This window comes from Hypomesus nipponensis, chromosome 28 (genome assembly GCF_054491055.1).
Source record: "Hypomesus nipponensis isolate SF chromosome 28, ASM5449105v1, whole genome shotgun sequence".
Taxonomy (NCBI): Eukaryota; Metazoa; Chordata; class Actinopteri; order Osmeriformes; family Osmeridae; genus Hypomesus; species Hypomesus nipponensis.
In genome coordinates, this window is record NC_140388.1 from 7499517 (window position 1) to 7521570 (window position 22054).

General features: G+C 53.5%; 1 protein-coding gene across 1 annotated transcript; it reads right to left on the reverse strand.

Annotated features, from left to right (window-relative positions):
* Nucleotides 1–482: 482 nt before the first annotated feature.
* epg5 (ectopic P-granules autophagy protein 5 homolog (C. elegans)) lies at nucleotides 483–21837 on the reverse strand. The gene is given in 46 exon segments (XM_084694337.1): nucleotides 483–1949; nucleotides 2135–2249; nucleotides 2320–2538; nucleotides 2670–2883; nucleotides 3001–3243; nucleotides 3818–3962; nucleotides 4255–4464; nucleotides 4829–5059; nucleotides 5529–5704; nucleotides 5804–5907; nucleotides 6041–6116; nucleotides 6373–6580; nucleotides 6728–6894; nucleotides 7026–7239; nucleotides 8250–8444; nucleotides 8569–8725; nucleotides 8899–9041; nucleotides 9143–9305; nucleotides 9604–9775; nucleotides 10222–10366; nucleotides 10709–10832; nucleotides 10929–11177; nucleotides 11320–11486; nucleotides 11574–11696; nucleotides 11925–12032; nucleotides 12196–12393; nucleotides 13420–13564; nucleotides 14010–14150; nucleotides 14266–14528; nucleotides 14712–14834; nucleotides 15219–15380; nucleotides 15492–15632; nucleotides 15817–15968; nucleotides 16871–17028; nucleotides 17350–17526; nucleotides 17667–17817; nucleotides 18240–18354; nucleotides 18423–18531; nucleotides 18720–18734; nucleotides 18736–18785; nucleotides 18962–19066; nucleotides 19218–19354; nucleotides 19515–19713; nucleotides 19913–20173; nucleotides 20405–21025; nucleotides 21271–21837. Coding segments are annotated over 46 exon segments (7728 nt in total). The 5' UTR covers nucleotides 21325–21837; the 3' UTR covers nucleotides 483–1766.
* Nucleotides 21838–22054: the final 217 nt, after the last annotated feature.

Sequence of the window (22054 nt, forward strand, 5' to 3'; positions counted from 1 at the left end):
TTTCCATGACAACACCAGGATCTCCTAGACAAAACTGTGTCCTTAAAGCACATTCTGTCTCAGTCTGGAACTTCCCGTGGGTGTGAGTGTGTGTGTGTTTGTAAGTGTGGGCTGTCTGAAAGATATTCTGACATGTGTGTAGGCTGTCTGAGGAGAAGGACAGGACCAGTGTGTCTCACACAAGGTGAACTGCGAACAACCCGTTCTTTCCTCCTAGAGATATCTCCCCATCCTGTAACCATGGAGACAGCCGGCGTCTGAAAATCCCCTTCTCCCTTCTCCAAGACAGCCTGGTGCTAGACGAGAGGTTACACCCACCCAAACACACACGCCATGTACACACCACCCACACACCACGCATCTCCCAGACAGCCGGGTGCTAGACGAGAGGTTACACCCACATACACAGCACCTACACACACACACACACATCTACACACACACAGAACAGCAATGTACAATAGTTTAGTAGTACCACATCGTAATCAGCTAAAGTTTATTTCATAGACGGATTGATCTCAGAGCACATCACATCCTATTCATGCATCCACAATAGTGTGTTCTATAGCTCCTCTGTCTGGCATACGTACAGGCCAACTGGTCAGGACGCGGGGAGGGCTGGGCTCTAAACTGCTAATGTAGCCTACATACACTCAGGTACGAGTCTTCAGGTGGGCAACCCCTGTCCAGACACACACACACACACACACACCATGAGCCACAGCACATTACACAGGCAGTAAGGCATGTCCACACAACTGTACATTGAAATAGCTCCAACGGTCAGGAAACCAAGTAAGAAAAATCATACGGATGAGGACTAGCACACTGATGTCTCACAGCTTAAGTACTAGAGTCCAAACATACTGTACCGCTGTTTAAAATATCATAAATTAAGGTCTGCAAGCGTGTTAGTTGTCTGTAATATGTGGTGACGATCTACTAAACTGTACCTTCGGCCCTGACACAGCAGGAACGTGTAGGCTTTCTTAAGCCCGACTTCTACTAACCTCTCGTTTTCTGGAACTGTGGCGACAGCCTAAAGAGAACTGGAACATTCTTTTAGGAATGTTTGGAGTTCCTCATTGTTGCTGTCACAATTCTGGTTCTGGTTTTACTCAGGGCTCCACTGGCACATCGTTTCGTCTTCAAACTGTTGGCGCTAAATGCTCGGAAATAACTGATACAACTGCTCACTTCCAATCCGACAAAGCTGACCTAAAGTCAGTTCCAATGCCAAACATGGTCGCGTCAGTCACACTCAAACATCAGAGGCAGATCCCAGTTCAGAGTTAGTGATGATGTCACTCGTAAATACTTCTGATATCGGACACAGACAGCAGAGGAGATTCAGCTGAAGTCATTCAACTAGGCGACAGCATTGCAGAAGAAAAGCAACATGGCACGCATGGATTTTGAAAGAGAGATAGAGATAGAGAGGAAAAGGTATAGAATTATTGTCTTTCTTTGATCCACGCTCTTGTTCAAGCGGTTCGATTGACACAGCTGATTTCCAGTCACACGTTAAAACATCAGCACTCGCTACTTGATAGCAACACTCCTCCGGTTCTTTCACCTAAAAAAGGCCCCACAGTTTGTCCAGTCTGGTCCAATCAGTTTATGGTTCTCCAGTTCAGACCTTCCGGCACCATCCATTTCCACACTGAAAAATCGTCTGGACTGGGTAAGTGTATTCGCAGGGCTGGGACAGAGTGCTGTCTGGGACATCCAGCTCACTAGAGGGCGCTGTCTGCGTCGGCGGGGGGCTAGCGTATGATGTTGAGGTAGCGGAGCTCCGGGTACAGGAGGTTGGCTAGCAGGGACAGCAGCTTGGCCCCGTCACGCAGACAGTGTCCTGGGTAGCGGATGAACAGGACGGCCTTCCCCACACAGTCCTCCAGGTCTGAGTACTGCTTGCTGCTGGGCATGGCCTCCAACACTGCCAGGGACTGGAGCAATGGAGGTAGAGAGAGAGAGGACAGAGAGAGAGAGACACAGAGAGAGACAGAGAAAGAGACATTTAGAGAGAGAGAGAGACAAAAAAGGCAGCAAATGAGAGAGAGACAGAGAGATTCTAATTGAGGGTTAGACCAGGGCATGATGTACCAGGGGCCAGTGCTGTGTGTGTGTGTACCTGTTGTGCTTTCGGGGACAGCTGGAGCTCAGCGCCGGGCTGCAGGCGGAGCTGGCTCTCGGACGGGATCTGGACCAAGAGGAACGCAGCGAGACTGCGCACCGCCACCCTGAACCTACACACACACAGAGTTAACAGCAGAAGCATGCACAACGTCTGACCTTTGTGTGTGTGTGTGTGTGTACCTATTGGACAGAGGTGACCTGCGGCCCAGTCCGATGGCAGCCAGCAGGCCGGAGCTGAGCCTCTCCTCCCCCAGCAGGGCGAGCCTGGCCTGGAGCCTGCTGAGGCCGGGCAGGGCGGCCAGCGCCTCGCCCTGCTCTGTCTGCACCTGGAGCAGCTCCACGGACACGGTCAGGATCTTGTGCCACCACAGCATCAGCTTGGCCTCGTCCCCTGGGCCACTGCGCGCACACACACATCAGAGATGGGTAAACAAACAATCAAAACACACACTCACTCTCGCACGCATGCACGTCACGCGCATTCTCACAAACGAGCTATATACGGTAGGTATGTGATCGGGTCTGCACACCTGGGGGACACCTGATTGGTCCACGTGTTGAGCAGGCCCAGCGTCCTCCTGTCATTGGCTACAGTGTGCTCCATGTTGAGGCGCTGCAGTATGAAGGCGTAGAGGGTCAGGAAGCTGCAACCTGATTGGCTTTCGGACAGGAAGTCGTCCACCGTCAACTCAGGGACTTGCAGGGAAGCCAGGAGGGGACCCCAGCCCACCGGCTCCTCCTCCGCTAGGGGGGGAGAGAGAGAGAGTTGGGGAAGGAGACAGACAATGAAATAGGACATAGTTTAACTATCCCACTCGTGTTTTGTGTCAGGATATGATGTCATACATTCTCCCTTCCTACCATGAGCGAAGTACGCCGTGATGCAGGCTTCCGTGATGCGCGTCATGTGACGCACGGATGCCAGGCAACGGCAGGATGCCGTCAGGAGCGGCAGCACTGGGAAGCCCCTCCCCTTCCTGTCCAGCCACCCAATGACATGAGCCACCAGAGCCTCTCCTGTGGACACGCCCACCCGGTTCAGCAGAGCCAGCGAATCACAGAAGAGGTTGCAGAAGGCCATGTGTCTCTGCTCCAAACCCACCTCTTTAGAGAGAGAGAAAGAGAGGGGGGGGGGCAGAGAGAGAGGGACAGAAAGAGAAGGAGGGAGGGAGAGGGAGAGAGAGGGGGAGAGAGAGGGAGAGAGAGAGAGGTAGGGGGGAAAAGAAGGTGAGAAAAAGAGTGAGGAGAGAAAGAGGGGCAAAAATGGTCTCACCCGGCGTAAGAATACACCTCGGTACCACATACATTTAACAGAATACACAATAGTAATTATAGTCAGATCTATTTCTGCCTTATTGACTGGGAGGTGATCTTGGTGAGCCTTGTAACTTCTGCATTCACACGCTGCCTTGTTCTGCCAGCTTTCCCTCCTGCCTTTGGCAGCCGCAACGGTGCTGCTTTCATCCTGGATCATATTTTCAAATTCTTCACATTTGTTTAATATCAGAGTTTGCTCGTCTCATGTAGAACATGCTGCTCTGGTAGACTTGTCCATGTTTGTGATTCGTCATCTGGAGCTAACACTTCCTCTTATGCAAACACTGATAGCTATACAGAGTGTGTGTGAGTGTGCGTGTGTGTGTGAGCGTGAGAGAGTGTGCGTGTGTGTGTGCGTTACCTGGAGGGCTGAAGGACACTGTGTTCTCCAGCAGCAGCTCCAGCTGGGTCTCCAGGCTGCCCAGGCTGATGCTGCCCCCCTGCTCCAGAGACACCAGGCTCTGCACACACCAGGACACACACGCCCCGGCCTTCTCCGTCTCCTCCTGGGGGAGAGGGGGGGGGGGGGGGGGAGAGGCAGAGGCAGACAGAGACAGATGGAGATAAACAGACCGGAAACGAGACAGATGGAGAGAGAAACGGAGAGAGAGAGAGAAAAGCAAGAGAGAGAAAGAGAGACATATTATACATACAATTATATTAATAACACAGTCAAAGGTCGTCAAAACGTGTTTGTGGAGGACGGTGTGGTGCTGTGTGTGACATTGACTGCATTGTTATTTGTAAGTGTGTTTACAAAACAGTTATTGCTATCATGAAAACAGTGCTCTCTCTCACCCTTTGTGGAGTCCCGTGGGGGCGTGGCTGGAGCCCGCCAGCACTACGCAGCGATTGGAGCAGCAGCTGAGAGGCGGAGTCAGTGCTGAGGAGCAGGGAGGGAGGGTAGTGGCTGCCTACATAACCCAGAATGCCTTGGTAAGAGGACAGGTCCACCTGGTGCCAGGGCAGGGAGGCGGACTGAACCAATAGATTCAGGAGGGGGGAGTCCTGGGGGCGCAAGAAAAGGAGAGAGGAGAGATAATTAGATAGACCTGGCATAGTATATACTTGGTAGTAGTCTACACCAATTTTAGTAGACTTGGTAGTAGTGTATACTTGATAGTAGTGTATCCTTGGTAGTAGTGTATCCTTGGTAGTAGTGTATACTTGATAGTAGTGTATCCTTGGTAGTAGTGTATACTTGGTAGTAGTGTATCCTTGGTAGTAGTGTATACTTGGTAGTAGTGTATCCTTGGTAGTAGTGTATACTTGGTAGTAGTGTATACTTGGTAGTAGTGTATCCTTGGTAGTAGTGTATACTTGGTAGTAGTGTATCCTTGGTAGTAGTGTATACTTGGTAGTGTGTACTCACTGGCTGGCTGAGCAGAGGCTCCTCCTTGGTGAGAAAGACCAGCATGTAGAGCAGGTAGACCAGCATGGTGTGTGTGTCGGGGTGTGTGTGCGGGCCTGGGGGGGCCACAGGAGGGTACAGACCACCGGGGGGCGGGGCCTGCAAGCTGTCACTCAGCACGCTGACCCAGTTGACCTCACACAGCACCTCCCCCAAGAACAGGAAGCAGCTCTTTGGACTTCCTCTCTCTACCTGCAGGAGGGGGGGGGGGGGGGGGGGGGGGTGGATGTGAGACCCAGAAACACACTGAAGGTCCTGCTAATGAGCCAACCTATACAACACTTCACAATGGAAAAACAAACATTTTGTGTGGTGGAGTTATGGTGTGGGAGGCCTCAGAAGAGCGTTCAAAAGACCCCAATTCAACCAACGCACAAACCAAGATGCATGTTGTAGTACCGCAGACCAACATAGCTACACTGCTGTAACAGGTGCAAAAGCTGTGTACCCAAACCAAAATAGTTTGTGCCTCATAACCACAGTCCCCCAACAATATCTTAACCTCTCTTCCCAGCCTTCCATCACGCAACAAAAGGGTCAGGGGGTCAGATGTCCGACTGAACAGGTGTCCCTTAGCTGGGGGCTGGAGTCAGTGTGGGGGAGGTCAGGGGGTGGGGGGTCAGGGGGTCGGGGGTCGGGGGGTCAGGGGTCGGGGGCTCACGTTGAAGAGCTGCTCCATGAGCTGTGTGTCGGGGTGGAGGTGTCTCCACAGCAGGGGGCGCAGGTGTGCGTGGTACTGGTACAGGAGGTACTCTGGGGTGCGTGGGGAGGTGCAGCTCTCACAGTACTGCATGGCACACAGCCACAGAGGCCCCCTCTGGCCTGGGAGCAGGCCATCTGGAACACACACACACACACATATATACCAATTAATACCCCCTAAAGACATGTATGAAAATAACCTCGTAAAACAGTTGTATGCTTTCACACACACACCTCTGAACTTGAAGTGAAGGGTGTCTGTCAGCTGGCAGTACAGCCCCATCAGGCAGGCTGCTGCACTGGCGTCTGACTCCAGCCATGGATAACACCTGGGGTGACTGAGAGGGAGAGAGGGAGGGAGGGAGGGCATTTTCAGAAGCAAGTCTACAGCAAGTTCCAGTTCTGCAAAGCAGTCAGAAGGGAGGAGGTGGAGGTAGAGGATGGAGGAGGTGGAGGAGAGAGGGAGTCTACCTGGGATCTTTTGTGTCCAGGGCCAGGATCCAGGGCTTGAACAGTCTCACCATCTTACTGTGCAGCTCCTGAAGACCTGAGAGAGACAGAGAGAGAGAGAGAGAGAGAGAGAGAGAGAGACACAGAGAGAGAGACACAGAGAGAGAGAGAGAGAGAGAGAGAGAGAGACACAGAGAGAGAGAGAGAGAGAGAGAGAGAGAGAGAGAGAGAGAGAGAGAGAGAGAGAGAGAGAGAGAGAGAGAGAGAGAGAGGTAAAGAAAAACTAGGATAAATCAAGCCCATCCTGTCTGAGTCTAACAGTCCTGATAACTGCACTCCTGTCTAGCTGGTACCTTTGAGGACTCTGCTGCTCCCTACAGGCTCCCTGACGCAAACGCTGAACTGCAGGTTGATGAGACAGCCAATCAGATGGCCCCAGAAGGCCGCGACCTCGCTGATGTAGGGCGTCCAGGCAGAGTAGAGGCCGAAGCTGCGCAGGTCCGCCTTACTGAGACGACTCCGCAGGAAGTAGTCGCTCAGCCAATCGACGGTTTCCTCCACCTGAAGCCAGCCAACAGGAGAACAGAACATGCGACAGGGCTGTGAGGGTCACGCCTCCCACTTTCATATTCATCCTCCTTATCATCATCCTCCTTATCATCATTGTTGTTTTAGGCTTTGCTGGATGACATGGTTGCAGGGGCTCACCAGCTGGGGGGAGAGGCTGATGGGGGCTCTGCTGGGCAGGGCAGGGGGGTCGGCCGGGGGAGGCGGGGCGGCGAGGGAGGCGCTGGTAGAGCGGAGGGGGGCGGAACAGCCCAGAGCACGCAGTGTCACCTTCCAACACTCTGGACTCAGCAACTGGTCTGAGCAGCCTGGTGAACACACACACACACACACAATGACACATGTTCTACCCTAGGCTTCTCTACAGACTTACATACAAGCGTGTGTAGTACTGTATGCTTAAACACACACACACACACACATGTACACACACACGTACTGGTCATGAGCAGGCGGAGGCAGTCGCTGTAGTGGTCAGGGAAGTGGTGTTGCAGCAGCAGGGTCCAGTGGCGGGTGAACAGGTGGAAGGGCGTGAGCAGCTCCTGGTCGGGCTCTCGGCCGCACACACACAGAGCCCCGTGGACCAGCTCCAGCAGGCGGCTCCGCTCGCCAAACACCGGCTGGGCCTCGCTCAGCCACAGGGACAGGTCGAACTGGAGGGGCGCAGACAGGGTGGGGTGGAGGTTTTATGGGAACAGCGTTGATGTTGTGTCAGTGTTTTATAGGAACAGCGTTGATGTTGTGTCAGTGTTTTATAGGAATAGTGTTGATGTTGTGTCAGTGTTTTATAGGAATAGTGTTGATGTTGTGTCAGTGTTTTATAGGAATAGTGTTGATGTTGTGTCAGTGTTTCATAGGAATAGTGTTGATGTTGTGTCAGTGTTTCATAGGAATAGTGTTGATGTTGTGTCAGTGTTTTATAGGAATAGTGTTGATGTTGTGTCAGTGTTTCATAGGAATAGTGTTGATGTTGTGTCAGTGTTTCATAGGAATAGTGTTGATGTTGTGTCAGTGTTTCATAGGAACAGCGTTGATGTTGTGTCAGTGTTTCATAGGAATAGTGTTGATGTTGTGTCAGTGTTTCATAGGAATAGTGTTGATGTTGTGTCAGTGTTTCATAGGAATAGTGTTGATGTTGTGTCAGTGTTTTATAGGAATAGTGTTGATGTTGTGTCAGTGTTTCATAGGAACAGCGTTGATGTTGTGTCAGTGTTTCATAGGAATAGTGTTGATGTTGTGTCAGTGTTTCATAGGAACAGCGTTGATGTTGTGTCAGTGTTTTATAGGAACAGCGTTGATGTTGTGTCAGTGTTTCATAGGAACAGTGTTGATGTTGTGTCAGTGTTTCATAGGAACAGCGTTGATGTTGTGTCAGTGTTTCATAGGAACAGCGTTGATGTTGTGTCAGTGTTTCATAGGAACAGCGTTGATGTTGTGTCAGTGTTTCATAGGAACAGTGTTGATGTTGTGTCAGTGTTTCATAGGAACAGCGTTGATGTTGTGTCAGTGTTTCATAGGAACAGCGTTGATGTTGTGTCAGTGTTTCATAGGAACAGCGTTGATGTTGTGTCAGTGTTTCATAGGAACAGCGTTGATGTTGTGTCAGTGTTTCATAGGAACAGTGTTGATGTTGTGTGGATGCTGAGTTGCGTGCGCCGCTGACCTTGGTGAGCAGCATGAAGATGACGTCAGCGCTGTCGGGGTGCAGTGACATCACCACGTCCTGGTAGAGGGAGACGAGCTGATTGGGCGCGGCGTTGGGGGTGAAGAAGGGGGAGATGAGGGGGCACAGGCGCCTCTGCTCCAGGATGGTGCTCAGGACATGAGCACACTCTGCCTGCGTGCCCTGGATGAACACCTGCACACACACACACGCACATACACACACACACATGAAAACAATGGTCGATGATTCACTTGAGAAATCTTTGTATATGTGAGTGTGTGTGTTTGTGAGTGTGTGTGTGTGTGTGAGATGGTACCTGTCCCAGTATCTCCACACAGGAGGACAGGTACTGGCGCGTGGGGGGGTGACGGAGGGTGTCCTCACACACGAAGGAGACCACCTGGTAGAACGCTGCCACGCCCACACTCTGCACTGCGGGGGAGGGGCGGGCCTTGTACAGGTTCACCAGAGCCCTGCACACACACACACACACACACACACAATAACTGCTTATTCACCTGAGAAACATAAGAAATTCAATTGACATTTTGTATTGTGTCTATGGGTATGTTAGAGTATGTGAGTGAGTGTACGGACATGTGTGTGTGTGTGTGTGTGTAATGTGTGTGTGTGTGTGAGCACTGACGTGATGAAGTTCTCCGTGTGCACGGCGGCCTGAGCCAGGCTCTGAGGGGGCGGAGTCATGGCCTCCGTCTGCAGCTTCTTGACGTCGCTCCGCAGAGACGTGATCTGGACCTGCACCGCCTCCTGCTTCTGCACGCACTCACACTGCACACACACACACACACATGACAAAAACACACAACACTTGCGAGGGAGTGTTTGTGGTACCGTTACAGTACTCCGTGTGTGCTTGAGTGTTTATGTACCGTGACAGTAATATGCGCTGCTCCCTGACAGGGCTGGCCTGCCTTGCCTCGACACTCCAGCGCCATGCTGACTTGCTCTGGTCTGTTCTTGTAGAGCAGAGGCAGACTCTCCAGCAGCTCTCCCTCCAGCGCCACCTGCTGGGCCTCCCGCGACACCGCAAACCTGCCGGCACCACGCACACACTAGGAACCACGGCACCAACCACATACGGTCTGTACCTGTGAGTGTGTGGGTGTGTGTGTGTGCGTGTCTGTGAGTGTGTATCTGTGAGTGTGTGTGTATCTGTTTGTGTACCTGTGTGTGAACCTGTGTGTGTGAGTATCTGTGTGAGTGTGTGTACCTGTGTGTGTGTACCTGTGTGTGTGTACCTGTGTGTGTGTGAGTGTGTATCTGTGTGTGTGAGTGTGTATCTGTATGTGTACCGGTGTGTGTGAGTGCCTGTGTGTGTGTGTGTGTGTACCGAGCCTGGTCCTGGAGGGTGCTGAGGTCCTGCTGCAGCAGGCTGAGGGCGGCGCTGGGCCGACTCAGGCAGGAGGGGGGCACCTCAGGGACGGGGGGGCTCTGCTGCTGCTGCTCTGGAGCCCCGCGAGGGACCGGGTGCTTCTGGAGGTTTGACAGGATGCGCTCCCTCGCTGCGCGCACACACACACACACACACAAACACACAGACAGACCACATGGTTAATAGAGAGCGATTCTCAATCAACAGAATGCAGAACGTCTATTTCACGCTTGTTTTGAGTTGTGAAATGGAATGAAAGTTCATCATTTGGTGTACCTGTACTGGTGTAGCCAGGTGAGGGTGTACCTGTACTGGTGTAGCCAGGTGAGGGTGTACCTGTACTGGTGTAGCCAGGTGAGGGTGTACCTGTACTGGTGTAGCCAGGTGAGGGCGTACCTGTACTGGTGTAGCCAGGTGAGGGCGTACCTGTACTGGTGTAGCCAGGTGAGGGTGTACCTGTACTGGTGTAGCCAAGTGAGGGTGTACCTGTACTGGTGTAGCCAGGTGAGGGTGTACCTGTACTGGTGTAGCCAGGTGAGGGTGTACCTGTACTGGTGTAGCCAGGTGAGGGTGTACCTGTACTGGGGCTGGTGCAGTCAGTGAGGGCCTGTTGGCTGGTCTGGAGGGTGGGGGGTTCACTCCTGACCTTGACCCAGAGAGCCAGCACCTCCTCTGCATCGTACTGGACCCTCTCCTGGTCCACGTACTCCAGCCACAGCTCCTGACCCAGCACACAGAGCACAGCAGCCTGTCAAGCCTGACCTCAACACTGCTGCTGCACTGCAGCTCAGATGGTCTGTGAGAGAGAGTCTATTTGGTAGCTGAGATGAGCTTACTTTACACAATTCCTGGTATATACAGACTGTTCCTCGACTTTGACCAGTGAAATACTGTTAGAACCGTGCACTTGAAATCCTTGATTTGTATTTCTTCTACATGCTGAATTATGTACGGGATTTGGATAAAAGCTTGCCGAATGAATACAATACAAAACAGCACATATACTGATTATTAATACTGAACGCACTGCTATTCCAGTCTGCACACACACACACACACAAACCTGGTGTCGCTGCATGACCTTGGCCAGTCTGTGGGGGTCGTACTGCTGGGGCAGAGACGGCAGGTACACTTCCTTACTCTGCAGCGTGTCGTCATCCAACCACACGGCAAACACACCAAACAACCTGGGAACGACCAATCACAGCAGGCCTAAGGAAACGCAGTGTCGGCGAGTGCGTGAATAAGCGGACGTGTACAGGAAGCGCGTGCCGCGATCCTACCTGACCAGCTCAGTGTGCAGCTGGGGGGAGGTGAGGTAGGGGGGCAGGGGGCAGTTGCCGGGGTTCTCCTCCCCCTGGCCCGGGGGGTCGGGGGAGGGCGTGTGAGCGGGCGGGGGGACCCTGAGGGCCTGGCTGGCTGCGTGGTGGAAGTCCGACACCTCCTGGAGCCTCTGCCTGAGCTCCCTCAGCAGGCCGGCCTGGGACGAGGCCTGGAAGAACCTGCGGCCGATACAGCCGGCCGCATCCAGCCTGGAGCACACACACACACCACACACACACACCATACACACCCATTGAAGTCAGAGAGGAGATGACAGAGCGGGGTCATTTGGTGTGTGGATTGAAGTGTGTGTGTGTGTGTTTGTAAGGTGTGTGTGTGTGTGTGTCCTACCCATACTCGGGTCCAGGCTGTCTCAGGTAGAGCTGCAGGAACTTCTGCCACACCAGCGGGAGGATGGGGTGGTCAGGGGGCGTGGCCAGAGCCTGACACGCCCAGCGGTACACCTGCATCCTCTGCAGAGAGGGAGCGACCGGGAGCTTCAGACGCTGCTGGGCCTTCTGTCTCACACACACACACACACACACACGTTAGAACAACAGCCATGTCCCACCATAGGGAGTGTGTATGTGTGTGTATGTGTGTACCTTGAGGGCCTGGTCCGGGGTGAGGCTGGTGTCTGACAGCAGCTCGTTCTCCACACAGCGCCTCAGCTGGGAGTCCTCCTCAAACAGCCCCTCCATGTTCAGCACCAGCCACGCAAACCACACCTGCACACACACACACACACACACACACACACACACACGCACACCGAGCGGGTTCAGTTCTCGAGATGGGCCAAGCTAGTTGAGAAGTTTTCGCCGGGTCAGCTGGTGTTGTTGTGAAGCAGAACAATACGACTGCTGGTGAGGTGTTACGCGGCTCTGTGAAGAAATCCCTATGTTCTAGGACGTTCTAAAGGCCAAGTCTCTGGGCTTCAACAGGACACGCCTCACCTCTCCGCTCAGTGATTGGCCCTCGACGAAAGAGGGCGTGGCGTTCCCGGAAATCCATCCAACCAGAGCGGAGAGCAGACCCCGGTCTCCATGGTAACCCAAGGCATTCTGCCAGAGGGGCAGAGAGAGGGGATGATGAACGGAGAGAGAGAAATAAAGATGGCGGGAGAGCAAGACTATGTCTTCAAACAGCCACTGCAACAATCCCACTGGGTATGCGGGTTTGAAAGATATAGAGAGTATGTGCAGTGTGTGTGTGTGTGTTCTGGACCTTGTGCTGCTGGTAGAGTATTTTCTGCACACACTCCTCCTGGTTGTGGGAGAACGCAGAGCGGCAGATCTGATCCATGAGGAACAGAACCGTTCTGTCACGGTACCACAGGTTCTGCTGGGTCAGGATCCCCACCCAGAACTCCAGAACCGCCACAGTGCCCACACGGCCCGGCCTGGAACTCTCCACCACATGGTTCTGACAGGGAACCAGACCGCATGTTAGGGAGGCCAGTCACTGTATCAGCCCCAGGTATGAATAATACTACTACTGTTATTATCATAATCAACAATGCCCTCTACACAGCCAATACACTATTCATTGTGTGTATAGCAGGTGAGTGTGTACCTGGATGATATCAGGTGAGTGTGTACCTGGATGATAGCAGGTGAGTGTGTACCTGGATGATAGCAGGTGAGTGTGTACCTGGATGATATCAGGTGAGTGTGTACCTGGATGATAGCAGGTGAGTGTGTACCTGGATGATAACAGGTGAGTGTGTACCTGGATGATAGCAGGTGAGTGTGTACCTGGATGAAAGCAGGTGAGTGTGTACCTGGATGATAGCAGGTGAGCGTGTACCTGGATGATAGCAGGTGAGTGTGTACCTGGATGAAAGCAGGTGAGTGTGTACCTGGATGATAACAGGTGAGTGTGTACCTGGATGATAGCAGGTGAGTGTGTACCTGGATGATAGCAGGTGAGTGTGTACCTGGATGATAGCAGGTGAGTGTGTACCTGGATGATAGCAGGTGAGCGTGTACCTGGATGATAGCAGGTGAGTGTGTACCTGGATGATAGCAGGTGAGTGTGTACCTGGATGATAGCAGGTGAGTGTGTACCTGGATGATAGCAGGTGAGCGTGTACCTGGATGATAGCAGGTGAGTGTGTACCTGGATGATAGCAGGTGAGTGTGTACCTGGATGATAGCAGGTGAGTGTGTACCTGGATGATAGCAGGTGAGTGTGTACCTGGATGATAGCAGGTGAGTGTGTACCTGGATGATAGCAGGTGAGCGTGTACCTGGATGATAGCAGGTGAGTGTGTACCTGGATGATAGCAGGTGAGTGTGTACCTGGATGATAGCAGGTGAGTGTGTACCTGGATGATAGCAGGTGAGTGTGTACCTGGATGATAGCAGGTGAGTGTGTACCTGGATGATAGCAGGTGAGCGTGTACCTGGATGATAGCAGGTGAGCGTGTATGCGGAGGATGACAGGTACCTGGATGACGCTGTTGAGCAGGCGGACGTTGTCCCCGTAGGTGGCTCCAGTGAGGAGTGGCGCCACCCTGTGGGTGACCTGCTGGGTGACGCCCTGGGGACACACACTGTCACACTGCAGGAAGAGCTGGACGCAGTCCACAAACCTGGAGAGGAAGAGCAGGGAGGAAGAGGAGGGGGGAAGAGGAGGGGAGGAGATGGGAGAAGAGAGGGGGAAGAGGAGAGGGGAAGAGGAGGGGAGAGGGGAGGAGAGAGGGGAGAAGAGGAGGGGAGGAGAGAGGGGGGAAGAGGAGGGGAGGAGAGAGGGGGGAAGAGGAGGGGAGGAGAGAGGGGGGAAGATGAGGGGGAAGAGGAGGGGAGGAGATTGAAAGAGGAGGGAAGAAGAGGAGAGGGGAAGAGGAGGGGGGAAGAGAGTGGTGAGTGAAGGAAGGAAGGGAGGTTGGAGACAGAGGAGAGAAAGAGGATATGAAAGAACACATGTCCTGTATCTTACGGGAGTATTGTTAGAAGTTAGTTCAGTGCAGATCGTAGCTGGGGGGGGGGGGGGGGTGAGGGGAGTGTGTAGTACATAGGGTGTAGTGTGTATCTTACTGGGTGTTGTTGAGCAGGTAGAAGCTAAGGGGGTAGGTGGGGGGCAGGATGTGATCCAGCAGGTGAACAGCAGCCCTCAGGTGTCTGGACTGGATCAGACTCCTCAGCAGACACACTCCCTCTGAACAGAAGTGTTCCAGACTGGGACACACAGACAGAGGAGTCACACACACACACACACAGACAGACACACACACACACACACACAGACAGACACACACGTGCGCTCGTATGTTTGCATTCACGACGAGCAGACCTGTGTCCGACGGTGGTCATGGCGATGGTCAGGTAGCAGCCAATCGGAATGCCCCCCTTCACCGCTCGGAGAACAGAGTGCATGCTGGGAGCGTGCGTGAGCTCGGGGGAGGGGTGGGAGGCGGAGCCGGGGGCGGACCAGGCCGCCTGAGGGTTTCGAGCGTTGCTGTGGAGCTTCAGTCTTAGCAACAGTTGCCACGCCCACTGGCTGAAGGAGACTTCGGGGGACACGCCCAGACGAAGAACACTGGCCAAGTAAGATACCTGAAAGAGAGAGAGATAGAGAGAGTCAGAGATATAGTATAGTCTGGTGCTACCTGTGTATGTGTAGGAATGTGTGTGTGTGGGGGTGTGTATTTAGGAGTGTGTGTGTCTATGAATAGGTGTGTGTGTGTGAGATAGTGTGTGTAGCAGTGCGTGAGTGTGTGTAGCAGAGAGTGGCGCTACCTGTTTGATGCCCTCAGAGATGAGGCCAGTGTAGGGCTTGTCTGTCAGGTATTTCTGGTAGGCCTCACACACCAGCAGAGCCACCTCACTGTGGAGGGAGGGGGCCAGGGCCAGGCTCCCGTCCTGGGGAACACACACACACACACACAATTAGGGGTAGTGTGCCATGCTTTGTATCTACTGTGTCTGAGTGTGTGTGTCTGTATGTGTTACCTGTGTGTCTATCTGTGTTACCTGGGTGTCTGAGTGTGTCTGTTACCTGTGCGTGTGTTACCTGTGTGTGTTACGTGTGTGCGTTACCTGTGTGTCTGTGTGTGTTACCTGTGTGTCTGTGTGTGTTACGTGTGTGCATTACCTGTGTGTCTGTGTGTGTTACCTGTGTGTGTGTGTTACGTGTGTGTGTTACCTGTGTGTGTGTGTGTGTTACCTGTGTGTCTGTGTGTGTTACGTGTGTGTGTTACCTGTGTGTGTGGGTGTGTTACCCGTGTCTCTGTGCGCGTGTGTTACCTGTGCGTAGCCCCAGTCCAGCCCCTCCAGTATGACACAGGCCAGCCTGTTCTCCACAGCAGACAGTGGGTGCTGCAGTAGCCACACCCCGATCACACGCACCTCCTCCTCCAGGGGGCGCCACAGGCTCAGAGGCAGCTCCTTACACAGGTACAGCGCCACCTCACATACACACACACACACACGGTTTGTATACACAACTGCGGAAACATCCTGGACATGGACAAAAGGAGGTGCAGCACCAAGTGAGACCTCGTAGGAGGGGATACCTACCATGCCCACGGAGTGGATGGTCTCTCTGAGTCTGTCAAGCAGCACCGAGATGATAAAAGGATGGGCTGTGGCTATGGCAGCCAGCAGCTCTCTGCCCACCTTGGAGTAGATCTCTCTGGTGGACACACTGACATAGGACACCTGCACACACACACACACACACACACCAGGTTTAGGTAATGCATCTCTCTCCATGTCTTTCTATGTTACTCCCCATCTCTCTCTCTCTCTCTCTCTCTCACTTCCCATCTTTCTATTTCTCTCACTCACTCCCCATCTCTCTATTTTTTGTCTTTCACCCCCCCCTCTCTCCCTCTCTCTGTACCTGGTAGATGAGGAGGGTGATGGTGGTGATGAAGGCGGGGTCAGAGTGCTGGGTGGGCGTGGCCATGTGGGCGAGCGCAGTGAGGAGAGAGATGCCGTCAGAGCTGTTGACCTCACACAGCCAGCGCTCAAACCTCTCCTGGTGTTCTGGATCTGAAACACACACACACACACACACCTGTCAGAGTGTGTATCTCGGAGAGCCTGACGGGTGTGTGTGTGTGTGTGTGTGTACCTTTGTGTGTGTAAGTGTATGTAAGGATGTAGGGATGTGTATGGGGATCAGGTGGCTGAGTGGTTTGGGAGTCGGACTATTAATCAGAAGGTTGTCGGTTTGAATCCCGGCTGTGCAAAATTACGTTGTGTCCTTGGGCAAGGCACTTCACCCTACTTACATTTATGCATTTTGGCAGACGCTTTTATCCAAAGCGACTTGCCTCGTGGGGAATGTCCCTGTACTTACTGTAAGTCGCTCTGGATAAGAGCGTCTGCTAAATGACTAAAAATGTAAAATGTAAAAACTAAAATGTACGATAATGTAATGTGTGTGTGTGTACCTTGGAGGGCCTGCAGAGAGCTGTGTGTGTGTACCTTGGAGGGTCTGCAGAGAGCTGTGTGTGTGTGTGTGTACCTTGGAGGGCCTGCAGAGAGCTGTGTGTGTGTGTACCTTGGAGGGTCTGCAGAGAGCTGTGTGTGTGTGTGTGTGTACCTTGGAGGGCCTGCAGAGAGCTGTGTATGTGTGTGTGTACCTTGGAGGGCCTGCAGAGAGCTGTGTGTGTGTGTGTGTGTGTACCTTGGAGGGCCTGCAGAGAGCTGTGTATGTGTGTGTGTGTACCTTGGAGGGCCTGCAGAGAGCTGTGTGTGTGTGTGTGTACCTTGGAGGGTCTGCAGAGAGCTGTGTGTGTGTGTGTGTACCTTGGAGGGCCTGCAGAGAGCTGTGTGTGTGTGTGTGTGTGTGTGTACCTTGGAGGGCCTGCAGAGAGCTGTGTGTGTGTGTGTGTGTACCTTGGAGGGCCTGCAGAGAGCTGTGTGTGTGTGTGTGTGTGTGTGTGTACCTTGGAGGGCCTGCAGAGAGCTGTGTGTGTTGTGGGCAGAGCAGAGCGTGTCCAGCCCTGCGGTCTCAGCACACTGCATGACGTAGAGCACCCTCCACAGCATGGAGCTGGACACCGTCCCATAGGGCATCTCAGACATGAACAACCAGATCCCCAGCCTGCAGGGGGACAATGCACAGCCTGTCAGTTTGTGATTCAAACAGCCTGTCATTCTGTGATTCAAACAGCCTGTCAGTCTGGCATGCACACAGCCTGTCAGTCTGGCATGCACACAGCCTGTCAGTCTGTTATTTAAACAGTCTGGAAGTCTGTCATACAAAACAGTCAGTCGGTTACATAGACAGCCTGTCAGTCCACGCTGAGCTCCTTGACCTGTTAACCTCCTGAAAACACTGACAGCTAAAGGAGTTCGACAGGTTGACCTTTGACCCCAGCCTGCGGGTATTCTCCCAATGGCGTTTCGGCCTGGCGGGTCTCACCTCTTGTTTCTGAGCACGTGCAGTACGGCCCGCAGGAAGAGGTGGTCGTACTCCTGCTGCAGCCTCTCCTGGGACAGAGAGTGTGTGTGCGTGTGTGTGTGTGTGGGCGGGGGCCGGGCAGAGCCGCTCACGCTGACGTACTGGGCCCAGTGGTCACTGACATAACACACCGTCATCCTGAAGAGAGGCAGGGGGAGGGGCATAGGAATACACACTTCCTGTTTGAGATGACATCGCTTCCCACTAGTGCCGTTACAGACTGTGTGTGTGTGCATGCATGTGTGTCAGTGTGTGTGTGTGTGTGTGTGCACGCTGACCGAATGGTGTGTCCGATGCGTTTGACCAGCTGCCGGTAGCGGGCTCTGTTGTAGGTTCGCAGGCCGACGGCCAGGAGCTCGATCAGGGAGGAGGCGAAGGCAAACACACACATCATCTTCTGACTGGACACAGCCCGGGGCTCATACACACCTGGAGACAAGTCAAGCCCATTTGATTTATAAGAGCACATTTAAAAACAGCCAATGCCGACCAAAGTGCCTTACAAAATCATCAAATATGGCAGAACGACAATAAATAAAACCAACAGACAAACATCACAATTACAGTGAGCACGGGTGACCCTAAACTGACTCGAAAGCCAAAGAATAAAATAGGTTTTAAGACGAGACTTAAATGTCTCGGTGGTGGGGGATGACTTGATCAAAATTGTCAGTTTATTCCACAGAGTAGGGGCTACAGCTGAAAAGGCACGATCACCTTCCGTTTTCATCCGAGTCTGTGGAATGGCTAAACACAATGATGTGTGTGTTTGCTTGTGTATGTGGCTTAAGTGTATGTATGCCTACATGTATGTGTATACTGTGTGTGTGTGTGTGTGTGTGTGCGCTCACCTTGCTGGCTCATGCCCAGCATGTGTGCGTAGAGCTGCTGGAAGGGGAACTGGGACAGGAGGGAGATCAGGTCCTCTTCACACAGCAACAACCAGCTGCTGTCCGGGTCCTCATCCTGCACACAAACACTGGTCATACCCCTGATTCTGGAACACCTGCTCACACACACACACACACTCGTACCTCCTCGCCCCCCTCGTCCACCAGCGTCCAGTTGCCCGACTCGGGGCCTGAGTCGTCAGAGGTGTGGCTCTCGCAGGGCTTCATGTGGCTCAGGAACTCTGCACGGTGCCTGGGGTCAGGGGGGAAACAACAGGTCAGGGCTTAGTGAAGGGGAACTGGGTGAGCTGGGTTTAAAGAGAGGGATGAAGGGACATCCGGATAGGGTCAGGGTCAGGGTCAGGGTTAGGGTCAGGGTCAGGGTCAGGGTCAGGGTCAGGGTCAGGGTCAGGGTCAGGGTCAGGGTCATCGCGTCCTCACCTGGCAGGGGACATGAAGGGCCTGCATGAAGTTCTTCACCCCAGAGGAGTTCCCTAAAACCTGGATCTACAACACACACACACACACCACAAGTCATGAAAACTCACAATGTGTACGTCGCTTTGGGATAAAAGCATCTGCTGAATGAATACAAATGTTCACAGATACGATGTAAGTGTATTCCAGCCTGAGCGGAACACTGCTCCACTCCCCGCTGCCTCAGCAAAACCAGGCCGCCTCACCTGGAGCAAGGGGGCGGCCCACTTGCCCACCCCCGCTGGGCAGCACAGCATGTGGCTGAGTAGGAAGAGGTGCTCCTCGGGTGCCCCCCGGAGAAGCACTGCCACCTGGGGACAGGGAGGGGAACTGCATTAGACGGCAGGAGGGACGGAGGGGTTCAGCTGTGAGTAACCTCTTTGAGTGAGGGAGCGAGAGAGATAGAGAGAGATAGAGAGAGAGAGAGAGAGAGAGAGAGAGAGAGAGAGAGAGGGTGTGTACCAGTCTCTCTAGCCAGTTGTGGATGTCTGTCTGGAACTGGGCGTCGTCCAGGACTCTCCGCGTGAAGCTGAACAGAACACTGATGGCCTCTTTCAGGGGCTGGAGCGAGCAGGGCTGGCCCTGGGAGTCGGAGCATGCTGGAGACACACACACACAATGTACAAAAACGTGTTTGTGAGAGAGAGAGAGAGAGAGAGAGAGAGAGAGAGAGAGAGAGAGAGAGAGAGAGAGAGAGAGAGAGAGAGAGAGAGAGAGAGAGAGATACACTGTGTGTGTGTGTGTTTAGTTTTGTTGTACCTTGTAGCAAGCAGTAGAGGTAGGATTCAACCTGCAGCCGCGACAGCAGGGCTGTGTAGGCGTGCAGCGCCACCTTCTGGTGGAGCAGCTCGGCGCGCACCTCAAACAGCCTCTTGAGCTCCGCCAGGACGGACTCACTGAAGTCGGCCTGCTGGAAGCGGTGGTAGCCGCACACCTTGGACTGGTCCACACACACACCCTGTGCAGGAGGCCGGGGAGGAAGGAACAGGAAGTTAAAAACCCACCAGACCTTAACCCCCTCCCGTTCAAAGAACAAGAAGTATAGTTTGATATCTAGGGGATGTTGTGGGAGTATTGAAAGCCCCTTGAACACCCACACACACACACGCACACACAGCCAAACCTACACAAAGTGAGACGCAGACACACACACACACCTGCAGGGTGAGCTGTTCGTCGCGGAAGCTCCACAGGCGGCTCTGCGTGCTCTTGCAGTCGGAGGTGAGCGCGTGCAGCTGCGTGTGCGACTGGCTCAGCTGACGCCGGCAGCGCCAGTAGCTCTGCAGCAGCTCCGTCAGGGCGTGGCCCTCCTGGCGCGCCGCCGCGCCGAAGAGCCCCGCGTACGCCTCCGCCCCCTCCAGCCAGGCGCGCAGACCCCCCGCCGGCTCCCACGCACGCAGCTGCTCCAGGGAGAAGGCCTGGGGGGGTGGAGGGTGGAAGTGGAGGACCACATACACGCTGTTGAGAGTCTGAACCACATGCTTGAGGTGCTGTACTATGGAGGTTTTAATGTAGCAGTCTAAGATCAACATCCTTGTGTATTCTGGAGGGCTGTGCCCTGATAAGCCCTTTTTATGGCAAGTCAACACAGGAGGTGAATAATATTGTAACGTGTATACTGTGTTTTGTACCGGACGCTGGGTGGGTACCTGTGTCTCAGGGGGTAGCTGGGGCAGCTCTGGGTACAGCCTGGTTCTGGGCATCTCTGGTGCTGACAGCTCCGTGGGCTGCAGACTCGGGGGAGAGGACTCCTGCTCTGCTAACGCCAGCACGGCCGGCCCCCTCGTCCTGCAGGCCCACTGGGCCTCCTCGCGGAGCTGCATCCCGGGGCTCTCCTCCAGCGAGGGAAGGGAGGGGTAGAGGGCTGGGGCGCTGGGGGCTGGGGGTTTCTCTAGGGCCGGGGAGCCTCTAATCACCTCGGGAGTTTCCAGGGCAACCGTCAGCTCGGACGGCTGGTCGGCTGTCTGCGGTAACCCCGACGACAACGCCAATGACGACTGAAATGTCTGTGGCAAGGTGGATGGGGACGTGGATGAGGCCGGGGGGAGAGGCGGGGCTGTGGATGAGGCTGCCTGTGAGGCAGGCTCTGTGAGGGGGGCCTGCTCCCCCTCTTCGCCCCCGGAGCCCCCATAAGGCAGGCTGAGGGGGACGTCTGCAAACTCAGCGTCCGGAGGCGTCGCTGGAGCAGGAGGCTCCTCGGCACACACTGCAGGGGGAGCTGTGGCCCCTCTCTCCTCCTCCTCCTCTTCCTGCTGCCTCGGCTTCCTGCCCTGGAGGAAGGAACCAACACACGTCAATAGGGGGTACTGTAACCCCTCTGAACCACCCAGCAGGCCTCCAAAGACCTAAGGCAGAGCGTGCCGTGTGATCTAGAGCACAAGGCGAGGGAGTTGCTTTGATGTTGTCCACTGTTCACTGAACTATAATCTCTGGAAAATGCTCAAATCGGCATGTGCACTTCCCGGTTGATCAAACCGATAGACCGTCACTTGCCTTTACGAATGCGTGTGTTTACCTGTTGCCTTGAGCTGCTTTTCGACTTTGTCTTCTTTGGTCTTACAGCCTCCATCTCTGGTCCGCGATTCTGTCTTTCCCTTCACAGTCTTTAGATGACGTCCACTGTGAAAAGCTGGTGAGTGGTCAGAAGTAGACAAGTCTTAATTAGAGTAGACTCATCCAAGATTAAGTGACGTGATTATTTTCTTATCTTTCCTTTCGCTGGGTGTCTTTAACCAACGTGGTGTTGAACATACAGTAACTATTTGGATCCGCTGATTTAGGCAGTGGAACCCGAGAAACTCACATTCTGTGCTTCTTTTCAAGATTCTATAGAACTATAGTAGAACACTAAGCTACTTCAGTCAGCTGCTAGCTGCTAACGCACATTCTATTCGCTGACCGGGTACAGAGTTGACAAGGCGAGGTAGTTTGTTATGCTACCTAGCTTTATACAACAGTCGGGACAAAAGCCTTAAGGACAAAATGAAACGCAACTCATCTTTCCCCGTACCTCGACGGTGAAAACAAACAAGCCATGACGACAACTGCTAGCTAGAAAGCTAACTTGCTGCCTGTGTAAACAAGTCATATCCTCACGTTGTAATATCAACTTACCTTCACAACAATGTAAGATTTCATCTATCCAACGGACATTCGGGAACACAACATCGCTCATATCAGCTGTCACATTTGTTTTGTTATTCCAGGAACTCTGTTATCGCAATATTTGGTCACATGACAGCTCCACCTCTCTAAGGAACACAAAAAGGGTCAAAATGCACCGAGGTACACTCCGCGGC